The following is a 21,658-nucleotide window of genomic DNA, read 5'->3' on the forward strand; positions in this document are numbered from 1 at the left end:
TTCTTTCACTGCCTTGTCTTTGCAAATGAGGAAATAAACCTTGCCTTTGGTTTTCCAGGAAAAAAAAAGAGAGGCCATTCTTCGAATGGGTGCGTCTGGCCATGTAGGAGGACTGACAGATGAGAAAATAAGGCCGATTCCTCCCGCGCTGCAAGTCCCAGACGGACGTTTCGATTTGAAAACTGGAAAAAACAAAACAAAACAAAAACCCAACCGGCTTAGAGCCGCTGCAGATCGACCAGGCCGCTCCGGCCCCGCCCCCGGCGCCCATTGGCCCATTCAAGTCTCGCCGTGGGCCAATGGGCGGCGGCGGCGCCCGCGGTCTGCCGGTCGGGGCGGGCGAACGGCGCTGCGGGCTGAAAGCCGCGATGAGCGCCCGCGCCGCGCCCCGCGACCTGCGGCTGCCGCCCACCCAGAGGACGCAGCCGGCCTTCCGAGGTGAGGCGCGGGCGGGGGGCGCGGGCTGGGGGCGCGGGGCTGCTCCGCGGCGTTCGTGTGCGGGCCGCTCGTGTGCGGGAGTTCGCTAGCCCCGCCGGCGCGCGTCCGTTGGGCGGGGGCCTTCTGCGGGCGGGGGCCGCGCGGGCGTGGGGGCGGGGGTCGGGGCCGGGGTCCGGGCCGCGGGGGCGGGGGCGGGGGGCGGGACCCGGGACCCGGGACCCGGGACCCGGGACCGGCACCGGCCTGGAGCTGAGTGCGCGTGCGCCGCGCGCCACCGCCGGTTACGGGGTGCGGGTCCGGGGCCGTGAGCTTGGCGGGCAGTCCCGAGTGGCCGGGGGTCTCCCGAATCCCGCTCTTTGTCTTGGCCCGGGGGAAACGGAGCAACCCGGTTCTGACCTATCAGAACTCGGGGCCTCTCGTCCGAGCACCGCGGTTCCTTGAGGCTTCGCGTTCTGTAGCCGTTTGCGGAAAACTTGCCCGGCTAGGTTGGCAGCTGGGCGGAGGGCGCGCGCGGCCCGCGGGGCGACCGGCTCAGCCCCGACGTGTGCACACACATGCACACGCGCACACTCGTGCACACACATGCACGCGCGCGCGCGCGCACACACGCAGGGGCACAGAAGAGGGTGGGGAGCAACTGATGTTCTCTCTTTTACTTATTTTTTCATTGAATCACCGTGAGATAGTGACAAAGCTTTCATGAGTTTCAGTCATGCAGTGATGGAGCACCCTCCCCCCACCAGTGCCCATCTTCTACCACCCATGTCCCCAGTACCCCCCCCACCCCATTCCCCCCCCTCGACTTTCCTTCTTTCTCTCTCACTCTGTTTGGGCATCGTGGTCTACCGTACAGACGCTGAGAGGCCATCCTGTTTGGTCCTTAGTCTGCTTCCAGCACCCGCCTCCCACCCCAGCCATCCCTCCAGACATCACTGACTTGGTGGTCCCTTCTCCATCCCAGCTACCTGTTCCTTCAGCACGTGAGGCAGGCTTCAAGCTGTGGAGTGCTCCTCCTGGCCCTTGTCTCTTCTGTTCCTGGGTGTTAGCCTCATATTATTTTATATTCCACAAATGAGTGCAGTCCTTCTACGTCTGCCTCTCTTTAACTAATTTCACTTAGCATGCTACTCTCTATGTCCACCCACTTAATAAGCAAATTTCATAATAACTTCATCTTTTCTAACAGCTGCATAGTATTCCATTGTGTAGACATACCATAATTTCTTCAACCAGTCATCTGTTCTCCGGCACTGGGGTTTTTTCCAGATTCTGGCTATTGTGAACAGTGCTGCAATGAACATAGAGGTGTAGGTGTCGTTTCTACTTTTTTTTTTTTGCATGTCCCATATATATTCGAAGAAGTGGTATTGCTGGGTCATATGGATGTTCAATTTCTAATTTTTTGAGGAATGTCCAAATTGTTTTCCAAAAAGGCTGGACTAATTGGCATTCCCACCAACAGTGAATGAGAGTCCCTTTTCCCCCACATCCACGCCAGCACTTGTTCTTGTTCTTTTTGATGTGTGCCAGTCTCTGTGGTGTGAGATGATATCTCATCGTTGTTTTGATTTGCATCTCCCTGATGATTAGTGATGTAGAGTATTTTTCATGTGCCTTTTGGCCATTTGTATTTCCTTTTTGAGGAAGTTTCTGTTAATTTCTTTTCCCCATTTTTTGATGGGGTGAGAGGTTTCTTTCTTGTAAAGTTCTTCCAGCATCTTGTATATCCTGGATATTAATCCCTTATATGGGTATTGGGTAAATAATTTTTCTCATTCCATGGGCTTCCTATTTTGGTCATTATTTCTTTTGGTGTGCAGAAGCTTTCTTAGTTTAATGTAGTCTGATTTGTTTTTAACTTTGCTTCCACTTGCTTGGTCACTGGTGTTTCATCCTCGAGGATGCCTTTAGCTTCAGTATCATGGAGAGTTCTGTCTACATTTTCCTCCATGCACCTTTCAGATTCAGGTCTGATATTGAGGTCTTTACTCCAATTTTGTCTGACTTTTGTGGTTGGCATTAGACCAGTCTGAGTTCATTTTTTGCATGTAACTGTCCAATTTTCCCAGCGTCACTTATTGAAGAGGCTTTCCATGCTCCACTTCACATTTCTTACTCTTTTATCAAAGATTAAATGATCATATAGTTGAGAGTATGTGTCAAAATATTCAATTCTATTCCACTGGACTGGAGCAATAGCACAGCGGGTAGGGCGTCTGCCTTGCACTCAGCGGACTTGGGTTCGATTCCTCCGTCCCTTTCGGAGACCCCTCAAGCTACTGAGAGTATCCCACCTGTATGGCAGAGCTTGGCAAGTTACCCGTGGCGTATTCGATGTGCAAAAAAACAGTAACAACAAGTCTCACAAGGGAGATGTTACTGGTGCCCACTCAAGCAAATTGATGAACAACAGGATGACATTGCCACAGTGCTATTCCATTGGTCTTCGTGTCTGTTTCTATTCCAATACCATGCTGTTTTAATTCTATGGCTTTTTAGTACACTTAGAAGTTGGGGAAGGTGATGCCACCCATCTTTTTTCCCCCAAGGATTGCTTTAGCTCTTTGTGGTGGTTTATTGTTCCATATGAATTTCAGGACTGTTATGTCTATTTCTTTGAAAAATGTCATGGGTATTCTTATAGGGGCCACACTGAATATGTATAATGCATTGGGGAGTGTTGTTATTTTGACAATGTTAAGTCTCCCGATCCACAAGCAGGGGATGTGTCTCCATTTCCTAGTGTCCTCTTTTACTTCTTGAAGCAGTGTTTTGTAATTTTCTAGTTAACTAAAGAGGTGTAGTCCTTCACCTCCTTAGTCAAGCTGATTCTAAGGAACTTGATTTTCTGAGACACTATTGTGAATGGGATTGTTTTTTAAATAACTGATGTTCTCTTGACTCTTCATTTGTGCACATGTGAGAATATAATTCTTGATTTGAGACGTTTTCTCATTTACAAGGTAATGCCATGTAGAACCTGTTTCAAATAGTGTATTAGATGCCATTACTTTAACTAATGTTGACTTGTGACCCCTTTGTTATTATTTAGAACAAAGAAGAGAAAAACTTAAGGAACATCTCTTAAGGAGAAAAACACTTTTTGCATCCGAACAAGAAAATCAGATATCATCCAGGTGAGCTGCTCTTTCCTTCATTTCAGATCTGTAAGGTTATATTAAACCTTTCCAATAAAAATGTATCACGCCTTGTGTACAATTTAAAATTATTGGGTGGAGGGATAATACAGCAGGGTAAGGCACCAGCATTGCCAGGAGTGATCCATCAGCACAGAGCACTGTGAGCCTGAGCACTGTCAGGGATGGCCGCCCCCAAACCAAAAAGCACAAATTCCTAGTAGCCACAATTTTTAAGTTTTTTTTTTTTTAAGATAAAATGAGGTTCAAAAACAATTAAAAAAAATTTAATCCATTATATTCTGTTTGTTAACATTATATATCACTGTCACTGTATCACTGTCATCCCGTTGCTCATCAATTTGCTCGAGCAGGCACCAGTAATGTCTCCATTGTGAGACTTGTTACTGTTTTTGGCATATCGAACATGCCACGGGGAGCTTGCCAGGCTCTGCCGTGCAGGCGGGATGCTCTCAGTAGCTTGCTGGGCTCTGTGAGAGGGACGGAGGAATCAAACCCAGGTCGGCTGCATGCAAGACAAATGCCCTACTCGCTGTGCTATTGCTGCAGTTAATATATGTAATTTTTTAATTGTTTTTACTTTTTTAGGTACTAAATTTTCAAAGTCTAGCACGAAGTTTATACTCTCAGCCCATCTCAATTTGGATTAATCACATCAAATGCTTCAATAGCCGCATGCAGCTAGGGACTTCCCGAATGGCTCAGCATTCGATCACTCCCTGTGTAAACTCATTGGCACCCTAAGAACAGTTTTATTTGGGAGATGAGGAGGGTCGTTCTGCAGCTCAGCGTTTCCTGTGCAGGCCTGCGGCGCCTGCTGCCCAGTCCTGCTTCTGGGTGCCGGTAGCGTGCAGGGCGCCACCTGTGGGGCAGTGCGGAGTGGGGGTAGGGTGGGGGTCGGGCAGCTAGCGCTGTCATCCTCGGTACTGATGAGGAAAATAGACTATCATCCGTGTTTCAAACTATCGTGAGAGCAGGGCCAAGCTTCGAGGGGCAGCTGAGTCTGGTGACGCCAGGACCCTGGCGTGCAACCTTGAGAGGTCCTCGCCTCCCTTTCTCGTGGGTGGGTGAGCTCCCAGCATGCTCGTGTCTTTGTGATAGTCTCGCTTTGCCTTTGTAGATGACACACTTGGGAATTCCCGCTCTGGACTCCTCCCGCCAGCCCCCTGCAGATGGCCTCATCCCCCATCAGATAGTCCGTAACAGGGAACTCTTCTCTTGGGCGGGGCCCAGTCTTTTCACCACCAGCTCAGCTGGGGCCCGGGCAGAAGCCTGGGTTCTCCCAATGCTGAATGTGCTGCTTCCTTTCTCTCTGGCTCACGGGGAGAATTCCTGCAACTATATCAGCTCCCTGACCCCAAGAAAACCATTTCAAGACACAAGAGTGTGTATGCCACTCTTTTTGCAGTGCTGCAATGTGATGAAAACCTCTTTGCTTTGTGCCATGAAGGACTTGGGGGCTGTCCTTCCCAAATGTGTGCAGGGGGGTTGTAAACTGAAATTGATTCGTCTCAGCACCCCATAAAAATACCTGTATTATTTTGTTTAAAATTTTAAGGTAGTATAAGATTATGACAAAAGCAAGCATTTTCCGTGGACAGAAAATCAAGTTCTCTTAGCTCTGAAATATACATTCTCTTCTCCCCGCATTCCCCCTCCTCCCACACACACCTACACCTTAACATCTCTGAACTTGGCATCTCTTAGAATCCCTGAATCCTCTTTCCCCACCACCATGGTATGCAAAATTGTTTTAATTACTTGTTAAGAGTCTCTTAGTCTATACTACCCATCTTATCTGTAAATTTAGGTTGAATTGTTGAGAAATAATTTTCTCCGATTATGTATTCTAAAATGCAGTGGTAACTAGAATCTAAAGTCCATAGGCAGTGAATTAAGATGCATCTATGACAGGGGGCTGGAGAGATAGCACAGCGGGTAGGGCATTTGCCTTGCACGCAGCCGACCCAGGTTCAATTCCCAGCATCCAATATGGTCCCCTGAGCACAGTCAGGGGTAATTCCTGAGTGCAGAGCCAGGAGTAACCCCTGTGCATCACCGGGTGTGACCCAAAAAGAAAAAAAAAAAAGATAAATTAGTATTTCTTTAAGGAGAGCTGTTTTAAACATGTTTCAGTACAGGTCTGTAATTTGATATAAAAACTAAGCCAAATGTTTTTTGGGAAGGCTTTTGGGGGTTAAGTAGAAACAGCGGTTTGAAGTGAGAGTAAAGTGTTTTAGAGCACCTGGCAGTGATAATACTTTTAAAGAAATAGCTTTGATTCCTCAACTGTTTCTTTAGATCTACCACCCTATTGTAAAGAAAAGGTCTGCTTCGGAGAAATAAATCTTAGTTATTGCTTCATTATCAAATTTAAAATTTTGAATTTGATTAATTGTTAATATACATTGATTTCCTTTTTCTGGAAAGGCAATCACTTTGGTAGAGGGTTTATTTTATTTTATTTTTATTTTTAATAGTCAAAGCCAGAGAGTGATAACATCTAAGAACCTGGTCCAGCGAGAGACGAAAGGTTTGAAACTTAAAGCAGAAATGGTAAGACTTGTGCATAGTCCACATAAACTATCCGTTTTCTTTTTCTGACTCTTTCTGAAATGAGTTCTGAAATAATTATTTGTTTTAAATAATTCTTCTAGGCTAATAAAGAAAATATTGGTAGACCTACGGGGAACAAAAATAATGTATCAGTGGGAAAAAATTGTATCCCTTTAAAGCCTTCTAAGGAATTGATTAGTCCACCTAGAGCAGTGGACGCACAAAATTTGGAGGATAATAATCAAACTTTGCCCTTGCCTCTTAAAGATGACCCCCAAGGTCAGCATATGACATTAAGCCAAGCATTTCACCTCAAAAATTACAGTAAAAAGAAACAGACGATTCTAGAAAAACCAAAGCAAGAGGCTGCTCTTCCCAAGAAACCTGTCCTTGGATCCTACCGAGGCCAGATTGTCCAGTCTAAGATCGATTCGTTTAGAAAACCTCTTCAGGAGAAAGGTGTGAGTTCTGGAACAACCAAGAAGCTTCCCACGACTGTCTCTAAAGTCCCCGCTGCAGTCACAAAGCCTCGGCCACTCAGTACCGACGCTGTCACAAAGTCTCGGCCAATCAGTACCGACGCTGTCACCTTGAAGAATGATGGTACCTCGAGCTGGAGGACCGCCACGGAGCCTGTGAAGGCTGCAGCTCAGCACAGACCACCCGTGCGACCTCCTGTTGGGAGTCACCGAGAGAATCAGGACCCTGGGAAACAAGGTGTCAGCAGGATCTCTGCCAGTGCTGCGGTTCAGAAGGGGCCTCGTGAAAAAGCCGTGCAGTTAAATGCAGTGGGCTCTGGTGTACAAGCCAGTGCTCCTCAGATAAAACAGAGCAAAGCGCCCTCAAGAAGCACCATGTCTGTAGCTGTAGTCAGGCCTGCTTCATCCTTTCGTAGCAAATTGATAGAAAAATCAAAACCTACTGACCAGCGCAGACACACTATTGCCAAAGCAACTCTTGATGGCAGATTGACTTTGCCCAAAGAAACTGCAGAAGAGAGGAAGTAAGTATATCTAATTTTATTGGTGAAAGTTTTGCTTAATTTTTATTTTTAAAGCTGATATGATGACTATGTAGATTTCAGGTATATGGCATTAGTTTTCAATATCTGTATATTGAACATCTCACCAAAAAGTCTAATTTTGCTTGGCTTTTAATGCAGTGCCATTTGCGAATTTAGCTTACAGTTTTCTCGAACGCACTCTATTTTCTTTGGCATTTGTGGATTCTTCTCTGTCATGCACAGACAAATGTAAGCAAGTTTACATTGTGGAACAGAGTAGCTGAAGATACTGTGTATGTGTATATTTTATTAGATTGTTTTACTTAAGCTGCATTAAAGTTCTGAATCAAACTGGGACATCCTTCTTAAGCCCTCTATTTAAAACAAATGCATTCTTGGGGCCTTTAACTCTATAATTAACTTGGCTATACTCTGTATTTTTCCTCAGGCTTGAAGAGTTAGTATGGGGCTTCTCTAAGGTCTGAAAATGTTTTTTGACGTTTCCTCTGCTTGATAGAGTCTCTCACGGGTGTCACCATAATGCTTTTCTCCTGCTTCTAACCGTAGAGCTCGTCTGAGTGAATGGAAAGCCAACAGGGGCAGGGTGCTGAAAAGGCCGCCTCAGCCCGTGGATAACCAGCCTGAGCAGACAGGACAGAACGAGAAGCCAGTCGCGTCCTTTTGGACCACCATGGCAGAAGAAGACGAGCAAAGATTATTTACTGACAAAGTGAATAGGACATTTTCTGAATGTCTGAATCTAATTGAAGAGGTAGAGTATGTTTTGTGTGATATTTTGTAGTTTAAATGAGCAGCATATGTATTCTACTAGCTATACATCCTCAGCATTTTTCGCCACACTGTGCGCATTGTGTTCTATTGAATTAGTGCTAGTTGTGAGATTGTGTCTTTAGCTTTTGTTGGATTCCATTTTAAATTAGTGAAATTTAAAGATTTTATTTTCATTTGTGTTAAAAAGGCAGAGTGCTGAAAAGGCCCCCTCAACAGTTAAAAAATGATCTGAATATTTTTTCTAGAAAAATTATATGTAGTTTGATAGTGGACAGAAAAATTCTGTACTATCAACAGAAAATCTCAGTTGAGGAATTTTCGTCTGTGGTCCTCTTGGAATGCCTTCTAACTAGCGCTATGGTTAAAAGCAGGAAAAAGCATCACGGCGACACTGGTGGAAGAATTCTGTTCTAAGCGAAGGGTGGATGTTCACTTTTCATCTCTGATGCACTTCACACAATTGTTCAGTGTATTTACAAATTATGTTTTTCATTTACATTTTATCAAAGATTTGCAACACAAACAAGGAGCAATTATTAATCACAGATTAATGTAGACTAAAATAATTTGGAAATAAAACCTCACAAACCAGCATTTTTCCACTAGGGCACACGATCCTAGGGTGGCCCTCCAGGACATTCCAAGAGGGCACAGATGAAAACTCCTCCTCCACTGAAGTTCTCTGTTGATAGTACAGAATTTTTCTGTCCACTATTTAACTGCATGTGATTTTTCTAGGAAAAATTCAGGTTATTTTTATTTTATTTTTTTGTTTATTTATTTTTGCTTTTTGGGTCACATCCAGCGATGCTCAGGGGTTACTCCTGACTTGTGTCAATGTTTTTACTTTTGAACAATGATGTTCAGCCTACTAAGTTAGTCATTGTTTCTTGAATAAAAGAATCCATTCATTGTGTATCTTCCTATTTTAGGGATGTCCGAAAGAAGAAGTATTGACCACTCTGAATGATCTGATTCAAAATATTCCAGAGGCCAAAAAACTTGTTAGATATTGGATCTGCCTGACACGTCTTGAACCAGTCACAAGCCCTATTGAAAATATCATCGCAATTTATGAGCAGGCCATTCTAGCAGGAGCTCAGGTAAGATGATGAAATAAGATGATGAAAGGGGCTGGAGTGATAGCACAGCGGGTAGGGCGTTTGCTTTGCACACAGCTGACCCGGGTTGGATTCCCAGCATACCATATGGTCCCCTGAGCACTGCCAGGAGTAATTCCTGAGTGCAGAGCCAGGAGTAACTCCTGTGCATTGCCAGGTGTGCCCTAAAAAGAAAAAAAAAAACAAGATGTCATGGGGATTTTGGTGGTGGAATATGGGCACTGGTGAAGGGATGGTGTTTGAATACAGTATAACTGAGACATAAACCTGAGAACTTTGTAACTTTCCACATGGTGATAAAATAAAAAAATAATAATAATTTTAAAAAATTAAAAAATTTGGGGCTGGAGAGATAGCACAGCGGGTAGGGCGTTTGCCTTGCACGCGGCCGACCCGGGTTCAAATCCCAGCATCCCATATGGTCCCCTGAGCACGGCCAGGGGTAATTCCTGAGTGCAGAGCCAGGAGTAACCCCTGTGCATCGCCGGGTGTGACCCAAAAAGCAAAAAAAAAAAAAAAAAAAAAAAAAAAAAAAATTAAAAAATTTAAAAAAGAAAAAAAAAAACAACAAGATGTCGAAAACTTACCAAACTTCATTATTACAGTGTAATCATTCTGAATGTATTGAGGACACACCACAATTTAAGTTTTAAAAGTTGTGAATGCATAAATATATACATATATATGTATACATACATATGTATATATGTATATATACATACATATGTATATATACAATATTTAAAAATTTTCATAAACTTCAGGGAAAAACCTTATAACTTTCAAAAACCTACAATTTCTGCATATATTTATTTAAATCACTGTCATCCTGTTATTCGTCAATTTACTCGAGCGGGCACCAGTAACGTCTCTATTACACTCAGCCCTGAGATTTTTAGCAGCCTCTCCTTACTTGTTTTTCCCAACAATTGGAGGCTATTACAGGGTCAGGGGACTGAGACCTATTGTTACTGTTTTTGGCATATCAAATATGCCAGGCTCTGCTGAGCTAGTATCGAGCGGGATACTCTCAGTAGCTTGCCTGGCTCTCTGAGAGGTATGTATATATCTGTTACTGTATTTGGGATATGAATACTCCACAGGGAGCTTGCCAGGCTCTCCCAAGTGGGCAGTAGACTCTTGGTAGCTTGTCAGGTCCTCTAAGAGAAAGAACTAGGCTCGTCACATGGCCGCATTGCGGCCACACGCTTCCGGGAGCTTGGTTTTATACTCTCTGGATGTTGGCTGCTGATGGGATTACGGGGGTGGGGGGGGTGGGGGGGGTGTTTGGTGGGGTGTGACTGTCTAGCTACTGGGGGAAAAATTTTTATTTAGAATTTTTCATATATATATAAAATTGTAGGGATTCGTGGGGGTCGAGGGGCCCCCACACCTGGCAATGCTCAGGGGTCGCTCCTGGCTCTGCACTCAGGAATTATTTCTGGTGGTGTTCAGAGGATCCTATGCAAAAACAGGGACTGAACCTGGCTGGCTGGCTGCAAGGCAAGCTGTGTTGTGCAGTCGTTCCGGCCCCTGTTTTTAAAGGCCACTTGAATTGCATAACAAAACTTTTCAGCCTTCTAAAGCTTGGTCAGGCAGTAGGGATATTGAGACATTAGAAAATGAATCTAAGCTGAAATAGGCATTGAATGAAACTTTACTGGGGGTCTGGCAGAGGGTCACAGCCTGTGCCCCTTATGCTCTCCACGCCTCCACCCCTGCCAGCAGAGGGCGGGGGTAACAGCGTGTGGGTGTGTGGCTAAAGCCAAGGCTTCCCATAGAAAGCAGTGGTGTGAAGAGGAAGGTAAGACAGAGCAGAAATTGCAAAGCAAGATTAGCCTCCCAAATTGAAAGCAGACTTGGTGAATGGTGAGGAGGAGGCTTCCGAACTAAGACTGTGCATCCGCGCTTCCCTTTTGTATAATGTCTTGAATAGCTGATGTATCAGTCCCTGGGGATTTGGGGTGTTTTTCTTTTTGTTCTTTTTTTTTTTTTTTTTTTGCTTTTTGTGTCACACTCAGCGATGCTCAGGGGTTACTCCTGGCTCTGCACTCAGGAATCACTCCTGGTGGTACTCAGAGAACCATAGGGGATGCTGGGAATCGAACCTGGGTCGGCTGCGTGCAAGCAAATGCCCTACCCGCTGTGCCATCACTCCAGCCCCACCAGTCCTGGTTTTAAGTAACATTAAGTACTTATTCTGTCTGGTATATATGAGTGGCCATTTGGTCAGCTTCTGAATCAGTGAATATGGTATACCAACTTTAAACTCTTCAGCAATATCTGAAACAAAAACATAATCATGTATTTGAATGTAGGAGTAAAGGAGTAAACTTTATTATCTAGGCTTTCAAATTAAACTGAATATAATCAGCTTATCAATAGATACTAATACTATTTGTTGCGCATTTCTTAATTTTGTTTGTATCAGCTAAACAAGTTTTGAACTGGTGAACTATCCATTAAGTTGATTTTAATTCTACAAATTGGGAAAACTGCCTTTTTTATGTTTGAGAATCAGTAAGTGTTCTGAGACTATGTCTAAGAACCATTTCCTATTATTAAAGTAAGAAATTTCGGGACTGGAGAGAAAGTACAGTAGGGGGGCACTTGCCCTGCAAACGTGGCTGACCTGGGTTTGGTCCCTAGCATTCCACGTGGTCACCTCAGTCCCCCAGGCATAGCCCAGAAACAAAAATTTGTCACTGGTTTTTATATTTCAACTTGGACAATCTAATTTTGTTCCATGTGAGATTATAAAACTTACGGTCTGTTTTCTTCATTTAAACAAATGAAGCCTATTGAAGAGATGCGACAGGTAATTGTAGGTATTCTAACCGCGAAGAGTCAAGAAAAGGTCAAATTGGGTGAGTTCGTTTTTTTTTGTTGTTGTTTTCTTAAAATGAATTGTGATTTTATTATCAAATTTCTTTGAATGGTTTTTCTTTAAAACTTTTAAAATTTGTAGGTTGGCTCATACTTCTGTTGACTTACTTCTAGAACTGTTAATTAGGAGGTCAAATCAAAACGTGGATTTGTTGTGAATATCTGTGAAATATACCTCACCTCTCTAGTTTTTGATTTCAAAAATAAGGATGTTGGACTCAGCAATCACCAGAGACATTTTTCACCTGTTAATTTCTGTCTTCAGTGCTTTAGAGGCTGGTCTGAAACTGGGGCCATGTATCTGAATGAAAATAAAATGTTTGATTTATGTGCTTATTTCATATAATTTTATACCTAGTGTCACATAAAAATTTCATAGGCCAAAAATGGTTGCAAACAAAAAATTAAAGAAGTGCTAGAGAAGTTCTTTAGGAAACAATCTTTATTAGGGTTAGTAAATATAGATGCTGTGGTGCTGAGGGAGGGAGAAAGCGGGTGGCTGGCGGGCGGTCATCACACTCAGGCCTCAGGTAGGTGTGCATTGCTCCAGCCCTTTGAGCAATCTTTTCAGCACCATTTTTATTTTAATAAGAGTCAAACCATGTAAACTTTTACGTGTATTTGATGTCAGGGGTGGAGCCCAGGTGTTAAACCGTGAAGCTGTGTCCTTGCTGCTAGTTTGAACTTTTTTTTTGCTTTTGGGGTCACACCTCGCGTTGCACAAGGGTTACTCCTGGCTCATGCACTCAGGAGTTACTCCTGGTGGTGCTTGGGGGACCATATGGGATGCTGGGAATCGAACCGTTGTCAGCCATATGCAAGGCAAACACCCGACCCGCTGTGCTATTGGTCCAGCCCCTAGTTTGAACTTTTTGAGGCTCTTGATATATGTTGCTAGAGAAGTGACAAGTATCTTACTTTTAGCTAAACTTTGTTAAGATCCAACCCTTCTTACCTAAATTAGCTCATCACCACCTCCCTCCACCTTCCTCAACCTCCCTGCCCCTGTGGGCCCACACAGGCTCATGGACTGGTGACTGGAGACATTTTCTAAACCCACTGACCCTTGAATGTTGTCCAAAGGATGCTTCCTTTCCAAGAAGCATTAAAGGACAGTTGGTAGGACACTTGCCTTAAGCATGGCTGGCCGAGGTTTGATCCCAGCACCTCTGTGGTCCCCTCAGTCACCCAAACATATCCCCAAAACAAAAATTGACCCCTGGTTTTTGTATTTTAACTTGGATAATCTAATCTTGTTTGTATCTAAGATTATAAAACATCGGGTCCTAGGCCTCATCGAGTACTCTTGTTTGTGGCCCAAGCGTTACTTGAGAATTCTCCCTAGGCATTTTTCTGTCCCGTAAGTAAAGTTCTTTTGTAGGGAGACTGGGACGGCTCCTAAACAGTGCCTAAGGACCAGGGCCTGCTCCAGCGTGCAGTCAAGTTCGGGCCCGGCAATGTCGGGGTGACTCGGCCACATGCATGGGTCCTTGTGGGCTGTGCGGGGATGGGCTCAGGCCTCTGCGTGCTGATGTACCCTCCAGCCCTGCAAGCTCTCCCCAGCACAGTCGCCCTTTGGAGAGAGTCCCATCACCGTTCGGTCAACCTCAGTTAGCATTTTTCTCATAATCGCTTTCAAGCACATCTCTTGGATGACATGTAGAATTCTTAAAGGGCAGGTGTGATTTCATTATATTTGCATCTGTAGTCCATGGCACATAGGTGGTAGCAAATTTTTCGTAAACAGTTGGCAGTATTTGCTTTGACAGAGTGAAGGGATGGCAGTTCGGTTCTCTTGGTGTGAAAATTCAGCCAACTGAATTACTTGAATGTCTTTTTATTTTGTTCTTTCAATGTGGTCAAATGTTTAATCTATAAATGCATCTCATTAGGAGAAAGTAACGAAGCTTCTGCCACTAAGGAGGAAATCCAAGAGGTCAGCGTGGAAGATACCAGGGTTGAAAATCTAGACTCAGAAAAACCAGAAATGGAAAATAAGCATCCCAGAGATGTGGTCTTTCAAGAGTGCAAACAATTGCAAGATGTAAAAACAAAAGAACCAGACAGTAATATTAAGACCCCCAGTACAGAAACTAGGGCAAGTTGCTTAATTAAATATAATGTGTCTACTACACCTTACTTGCAGAGGTAAGCTTTTAAAATATGCTGTAACTTGTTTTTATTCTTAGAGATAATATGGCATTTAAAACTGAGGTAGCTTCAGATTGTAACTGCCATTTATTGGCAAATCTTTCAAGTAAAGAGATGTCACTGATTTCATTTCACCTTTGTGTTTGGTTATTTGGGGTCACACTCCAATCCCAGGGGGTTGCTCCCAGTGGTTCTTGGGAGACCCTCGGTGCTGGCAGTTTTAGGTCTCCCACCTGCAAAGTGTATTTCTAGACCCTTGTGCCAACTCCACTACCCATCCTCTTTTCAATTCCTGAATTTGTTTTGCTTTTTCCTGAGTGCTACCATTTTGAAAATGATATACACTGTTTTATTTTAATATCTGTGCTTTATTATGGGTTGGAACAATAGCACAGCGGGTAGGGCGTTTGCCTTGCATGTGGCCGACCCGGGTTCTATTCCTCCATCTCTCTCGGAGAACCTGGCAAGCTACCGAGAGTATCCCACCCCCACAGCAGAGTCTGGCAAGCTACCTGTGGCTATTCAATAAGCCAAAAACAGTAACAAATCTCACAATGGAGATGTTACTGGTGTCCGTTCCAGCAAATCAATGAAGGACAGGACGACAGTGTTACAGTGATACAGTGCTTTATTGTAACAGTAGGTGTTGTAATAGAACAGTTAGTCACTTTCACAGATATTTAAATATCTATGTACAGGCTTTAACAGCAGATGGAGCAAAGGATAAGTTCAAGGAGTTTATTCTGTGGAGACAAGCAATAATGTCATTGTAAAAAATGTACTAGTTACAATGTGGTAAAATAAGTCAAAGTGAAATCTCCCTTGTAAACTGGAAATTTTCTGTGGATTTTTTTTTAGCATAAAAAAGAAGATACAGTTTGATGAAACAAATTCTGCATATAAGGAGCTGAAGTTTCTAACACCAGTTAGACGTTCTCGACGCCTTCAAGAGAAGACAGCTCAGTTGCCAGATATGTTAAAAGACCATTATCCTTGTGTGTCTTCCCTGGAGCAGTTGCAAGAGTTGGGCAAAGAAACAGATGCATTTGTGTGCCGCCCTAATGCAGCTCTGTGTGGGATGTTGGAGCCAGAAGTAGCAGAGAAGTAACGGGGTGAGCTGGAGGGGGTCCATTCTCGCTGGCTCTTATGTTTGTGGGCAGGAGGTAGCCAGCTATGTGGTGGCGGTCAGTCCGTGCATTAACATTCTCAGTGTAGCCGATGTCGCCTCTGTGTCAGAAAGCTAATGCTGCCTGGTTTTTCCCCAAGATCAGTAGTGTGCCACGATAAGCATCTTTCACCCTAGTGTTTGCTTGTTCACTTTACTTTGAATAATCCTAAATTACAGGAAAAGGCTAATTTGTTATCATAATGGATTATCAGAAATGAGGTGCTTCAGATAAAACATTTTTGCATGAAAAGAATTTTAAATCTAAACTTGTACATTCCTGACTTTAAACAGAGCACAGTTTGTTTTTCAAGTAAAAAATTGTAATTCTGGATCAGTCTGAAAGTCAGCAATTATGATGTATAGAGTGGATTCCATCACCTTTAAACAGAGCGTGCGTGTACTGTGTCCCTCCCTCCAGGTTCTTGGTCCACAGCCCGCTGTGCCTCTGGTCGCCCGGGCCTGGCTGTCACCCTTCACTGCCACTGTCCCTCAGCACAGGCAAACCTGAGGTCCTCTTGGCCTCTCTGTTCCTTTTTATTGTGATTGAGGTTGCCAGGGTCTGTAGCTAACCAACCCCACTTGTAGGAAAATATATAATTTGTGGTAAAAAAGAAAATACACCAAGTATGGTGTGTATCTAAGTTCTTGTATTTAAATCTGAATTTCTTTCTTTTAATAATGTCACTGTCATTCTCTCTAAACTCTGCTGATTCAAATAAGTCCCTGGGCATTGTTAAAGATTAGCTCTAAACTGTGTAACATGAACTTGATTAAAGATCACAAAGTCATGTTCATTTATTCTGTATAATAGCACTAATATTTATTCACTTCTCATGTTGCAGGTGTAGGGTTTTTATTCTTTTTAACAGTGTCTAATATGTATTCAATAAATTAAAATACTTGTGTAACTGTCTCCGTGACATTCATTTAAATATAAAAAACAATGAGTGCACAGGTAGGACATATGGAACTTGTCTCTGAGGTACATTATAGTGGGATGTGATTCGAGGTCTCAACACTTAAAGTGTGTGCTTAACAGTATATTACCTTTTGAGAAATTTATCAGTATGTGCTGTTTGCTTTCACTGTAGTGCAGTAGTGTGAAATTTCTCCGTGAGAAAGAGAACTTGAGATAAATTCTGTTTGGAAAAGTTCTGTAGAATGGTTTTTCCCTCATAAATATAGAGACAGTCTGTGTCTAGATCAGATACCTAAGAACAGCTGCCATGGATCTAACTAGTATTTATTCCAACCAAAATAGTTCCAAGACTGAGATGAGGCGTGAACTTTAAGTTCAATAGATCTCCATTTCAAATCATACTTCCTACCTTTCTGAAAGATCACTTCACTGTCACTGTCATCCTATTGCTCATCTATTTGCTTGAGCAGGCACCAGTAACGTCTCCATTGTGAGACTTGTTGTTACTGTTTTTGGCATATCGAATACGCCACGGGTAGCTTGCCAGGCTCTGCCATGTGGGTGGGATACTCTCAGTAGCTTGCTGGGCTCTCCGAGAGGGACAGAGGAATCGAACCCGGGTGCAGATGCCCTACTAGCTGTGCTATCAGTCCAGCCCAAATGGAAAAATTTCTCTGGTTGATTTTCTCTCTCTCTCTCTCTCTCCCCCCCTCCCTCTCTCACTCCCTCTCTCCCTCTCTTCCTTCCTCTCGCTCTTTCTTTCTCTCTCTCTCTCTCTCTCTCTCTCTCTCTCTCTATCTCCCTCTCCACCTCAGAACCAAGAATTGATAGACTTAAAATACTTAAATACAGGGCATTGGGTTCAAGAACAACTTTCTCTCTCTCTCTCTCTCTCTCTCTCTCTCTCTCTCAATCAGCACCAAGAATTGACAGACTTAAAATACTTAAATACAAGGCATTAGGTTCAAGAACAACTTTTTATTGGGTTATAAAATTCAGCAGGGGGGCTGGAGCGATAGCACAGCAGGGAGGGTGTTTGCTTTGCGCCCAGCTGACCCCAGTTCGATTCCCAGCATCCCACATGGTCCCCTGAGCACCGCCAGGAGTAATTCCTGAGTGCATGAGCCAGGAATAACCCCTGTGCATCGCTGGGTGTGACCCAAAAAGCAAAAAATAAATAAAATTTAGCTGGACTGGAGCGATAGCACAGTGGGTAGGGCATTTGCCTTTCGCGTGGCTGACCCCGGGTTCAATTCCTCTGTCCCTCTTGGAGAGCCCGGCAAGCTACCGAGAGTATCCTGCCTGTACGACAGAGCCTGGCAAGCTACCCATGGTGTATTCAGTATGCCAAAAACAGTAACAAGAAGTCACTTGTTGAAATGGAGATATTACTGGTGTCTGCTCAAGCAAATTGATGAGCAACGGGAAGACAGTGTTGCAGTGTTACAACGTTATAAAATTCAGCAATTGGGTTATGAAAATCAAAAAAGAATACCATAAAGTAACTACCCAAAGAAGCAGAGACCCTGACTGGAGCTTTCTGTGGGTCATTAGTTGTGATCCCAAGTACATTCTCGCTAAGTCCAAACACGAAGCCCCCTATTCCAGCTTCATTACTGGTATGGTAACTTTCCAAATTCTGTGGATTTAATTTTACGCTTTGCTAACTATAAACTGTGCCACACCTTACAACTGTACAGGCATCTTTTATTTCTACTTTACTGATTTGGGCGATGTTTTTGTTTGTTTGGTTTGGGTGCTACACCTGACAGTGCTCAGAGGTTACTCCTGGCTCTGCACTCGGATCACTCCTGGCAGTGCTCAGGGGACCATATGGGATTCTGGGCATCAAATGCATGTCTGCTGCATGCAAGGCAAATGCCCTACTCGAAGTGCTATTGCTCTGGCCCATAAAATTTTTTGTTGTTTTTGGGTCACACTCAACGGTGTGCAGGGATTACTCCTAGCTCTGCACTTAGGAATCTCTCCTGGCAGGGCTTGGGGGACCATATTGGATGCTGGGGACAGAACCTGGGCTGACCTTGCCTAATTGACTGTTAGAGGGAACTTTGGGGAAGTTAAATGTATTTCTCAAAAGAGTGGCTATGAGCTATATATTTTTGGAACGAATTCCAATCATATTTTTTGCAAACATAAGCTGCAGGTAGCATATGAGTATATCAGGAGAAAAGGTAAATTTCATTTTTGTTTTTTTCTTGAATCATACCAGCAGTGCTCAGGGGCTACTCAAGTCTCTGAGTAGATCACTCCTGGTGGTGGTTGGGGGAATGCCATTGACCAGGGATCGAACCACGGTTGGCAGTGTGCGAGACAAGCACTTTAACTCGTGTTAACTCCTCAGCTCAGCAGAACACTTTATCCTGGAATCTCAACGTTGCAAGGAACGGTAAAGCTCGGACTTCGGTAAGCAGTAAATAGTAGCAATAGGATTTTGCTCTGCTTCTGAGTATCAAGCACCATGAGGACATTCAAGAATCTGACCAGTCTCCATACTTAAGGGGAAAATGATATTTTATATATAAAAGTGGTATGAAGGTATAATTCTATATCCAAATTATTCAAGTTGGAGAAAAAGCTTGCAAATATCTTATTTACCACTCATGAACTTACCTAAAAACATTTCCAGTGAAGTACATAGTATATCTAAGATTTTAAAGATTGTGAACGACACCAAAATAAATCTTTGTCATAAGTTATAAAATATTAATTAAAATGAAAACTTCATTAATTTCAGCAGGAGAGATGTACAGGACAAAATTTTTTTTAGGGCTAATATTGTTTCTGTCATAAGTTGTGATTCCCATTTAAGGAAACTAATCCTAACTAGTGAAAACTATATTCTACAGACAGAGATGGAAGCACTGGTAAGTGGAACATTTTTTGAGGCTATGTTTCTGAATCAGACTTTGCTGGTTTAAGCAGAGTGGCAAGAGCTAAAACCGAGATGGAACTTTCTAGGGTGGCTACTGATTACCTGTCTTGCATTCTCAGAGGTAAAAGGTAAAGTCAGTTCTCTTGTCAACAATTTCAAAACTTAAGATGTAAAGATAAGATTCATCCAAGAATCCAGCAGAAAATGTCTCATGAAGATGTTTGTAATATTATTCGCATTAACCCCAAACTAAAAACTACCTATCACTGGGGCCGGAGCGATAGCACAGCGGGTAGGGCGTTTGCCTTGCACCCGGCCGACCCGGGTTGGATCCTCGGCATCCCATATGGTCCCCCAAGCACCGCCAGGAGTAATTCCTGAGTGCAAAGCCAGGAGTAACCCCTGAGCATCGCTGGGTGTGACCCAAAAAGCAAAAAAATAAAAAATTAAAAAAAAAAACTACCCATCACTGAGTGAATAAAAAAACATGTTTCCAAACCAACTGAGGTGTCCAACACATGAATGGATTATGAAGTTGTGTTGTGTGTACACAAAGCAGTACTATGCAATTGCAAGGAACGATGAAATTGTTCAATTTATTGCAAAAAAAAATATCTTTGGAATTGGAAGATATCATGTTAAGTGAAGTAGGACAGGATGATCTAACGTATCTGTGGTATAGAGAATCCTGGATGAGGAAATGTACTGTTGCAAAAGGGGTGCCTAAGTCACTGCTGACCCCAGTGTTGGGTACAGAGAAGGAAAGGAATCAAAGTGGGAAGAAGAATGGTAAGTACCGGGCGAGCAGGAATCAGGGCTTCATTTCTATCCATTATTTGAGTGGTAAAGCCGTATATCAGCAAAACTGAAACCACAGGATCTCAGCAGCAGCCTCTGACGCTTTGTAATGTAATGTCAGGTTGACAGGTGGGGAGAGAATGGGGCGGGGGGGGGGGGGGGGGGCGGCGGGAATTGGAACACTGGTGGGGAGAAGTTGACCCTGGTGGTGGAATTGGTGTTAAAATATGTGCCTAAAACTCAACTATCAATAACATTGTAAATTTCAGTTCTTTGATTTTAAAAAAAGCTGTTTCCACCTGGTAGAAATTAGGCAGTCAAGGGAGAAACTACTGATAAACACAGGAATATAGACGCGTCTCAAAACATGCGAGATGAAGGAGCCATCCTTAAAACTTGCATACTGTTTCCATGTATGTAAAATTCTAGAATAGGTAAAAATACATTTACAGGGGCCGGAGCTGGAGCGATAGTACAGCAGGTGGGGCATTTGCCTTGCACATGGCTGACCTGGGCTCAGTCCCCGCCATTCTATATGGTCCCCCGAGCACTGCCAGGAGTAATTTCTAAGTGCAGAGCCAAGAGTAACCCCTGTGCATCTCTGGCTGTGACCCCAAAAACAAAATAAAGCTGGGTTTGTTTTTTTGTAATACATTTACAGGACAGGTTTTCTGGGTCAGGCAGGGTTGTGGGGAAGGAGTTGACTATAAAAGTACATGAAAGAACTTTCTGGAGTCACAAGAATGTTCTATGCCTTACTGTGGTGACATGGCTAGCACATTTGCTCAAATTCAGAGTACAACTGAAAGTGGGTGAATTTTATTGTACGTAAATTCTACCCCTACACCTTTACAGGGCCTGGAGCAATAGTGCAGTAGCTGGGAGCACCTGCCTTGCAAACACGGCCCTGACTTCAAACCTCAGTGCCTTCTGGCAGCTCTGCTGTCTGCGACCCCTGGAGCCAAAAGCCAAGTCCAGCTGCACCACAGCCGGGCAATATGTTGTTCATCGATTTGCTCAAGCAGGCACCAGTAATGTCTCCATTGTGAGACTTGTTGTTACTGTTTTTGGCATATCGAATATGCCACGGGTAGCTTGCCAGGCCCTGCTGGGCAGGCAGGATACTCTCAGAGGGATGGAGGAATCGAACCCAGATTGGCCGGGTGCAAGGCAAACGCCCTACCCGCTGTGCTATCCCTGCGTAATTTAAGGAATTAAGACAGCCTTTTGCTCTAATCAACAAGCCTGGAATGTGAAACTGCTGTCTCATTAGAAACTCAGGAAATGAGCTTTGAGACTCAAAGGTCAGTCGTATCCGTGCAATACATAGACAGTATTTGTTCTTGCACGTGTCTCATCAGGAGAGAAATCTACCTCTAACCAGTCTCACCCGCTCACTTATTCTACCTTATGTACTGCAGAGCAAGAGGTGATGCCTGCCCTTGCCTGTCGTGTATTTATCATCTTTTCTCACTATTCCTCTCCCAGCTTCCCTGGAAGTTCAATGCATCCATCTAGATCAGTGATTTGAAACCAAGGTCAAGCCCCTCCTCCCTGCCTCATGCCCACCCTGATCTTCAGACAATTTTATCGTCTCCGACAATTCTGATGGTCACATCTGAGGGCAAGGAGTAGTGCTGACGCCTAGCACGGAGACGTGCTGAACAATTAGCTTAGTACAGACACCCCAGTTCCCCCCTCCCTGCCCTTTGCCAAATTGTCCTCCAGGCCAACTGCAACAGTGCTGGGTTTGAAATATCGGTGCTATGATTCCT

At 43.8% G+C, this 21,658-nt stretch overlaps 1 protein-coding gene across 1 annotated transcript; it reads left to right on the forward strand.

Annotated features, from left to right (window-relative positions):
- Window positions 1-315: 315 nt before the first annotated feature.
- Window positions 316-16,181, forward strand: CKAP2 (cytoskeleton associated protein 2). Its single transcript, XM_055140845.1, has 9 exons — window positions 316-438; window positions 3,491-3,575; window positions 6,077-6,152; window positions 6,254-7,155; window positions 7,723-7,927; window positions 8,880-9,050; window positions 11,866-11,935; window positions 13,847-14,102; window positions 14,964-16,181. The coding sequence occupies exons 1-9, from the start codon at window positions 369-371 to the stop codon at window positions 15,211-15,213; spliced, it is 2,085 nt and encodes a 694-aa protein (XP_054996820.1). The 5' UTR covers window positions 316-368; the 3' UTR covers window positions 15,214-16,181.
- Window positions 16,182-21,658: the final 5,477 nt, after the last annotated feature.

The sequence above is a fragment of the Sorex araneus genome, chromosome 1, assembly GCF_027595985.1.
Source record: "Sorex araneus isolate mSorAra2 chromosome 1, mSorAra2.pri, whole genome shotgun sequence".
Classification (NCBI taxonomy): Eukaryota; Metazoa; Chordata; class Mammalia; order Eulipotyphla; family Soricidae; genus Sorex; species Sorex araneus.

Coding starts and splice junctions, on each gene's coding strand:
- CKAP2 (XM_055140845.1), top strand. CDS start 369: ATGAGCGCCCGCGCCGCGCCCCGCGACCTGCGGCTGCCGCCCACCCAG. Junction 6,153..6,253: donor TGAAACTTAAAGCAGAAATG/GTAAGACTTGTG, acceptor TAATTCTTCTAG/GCTAATAAAGAAAATATTGG. Junction 11,936..13,846: donor TCAAGAAAAGGTCAAATTGG/GTGAGTTCGTTT, acceptor GCATCTCATTAG/GAGAAAGTAACGAAGCTTCT.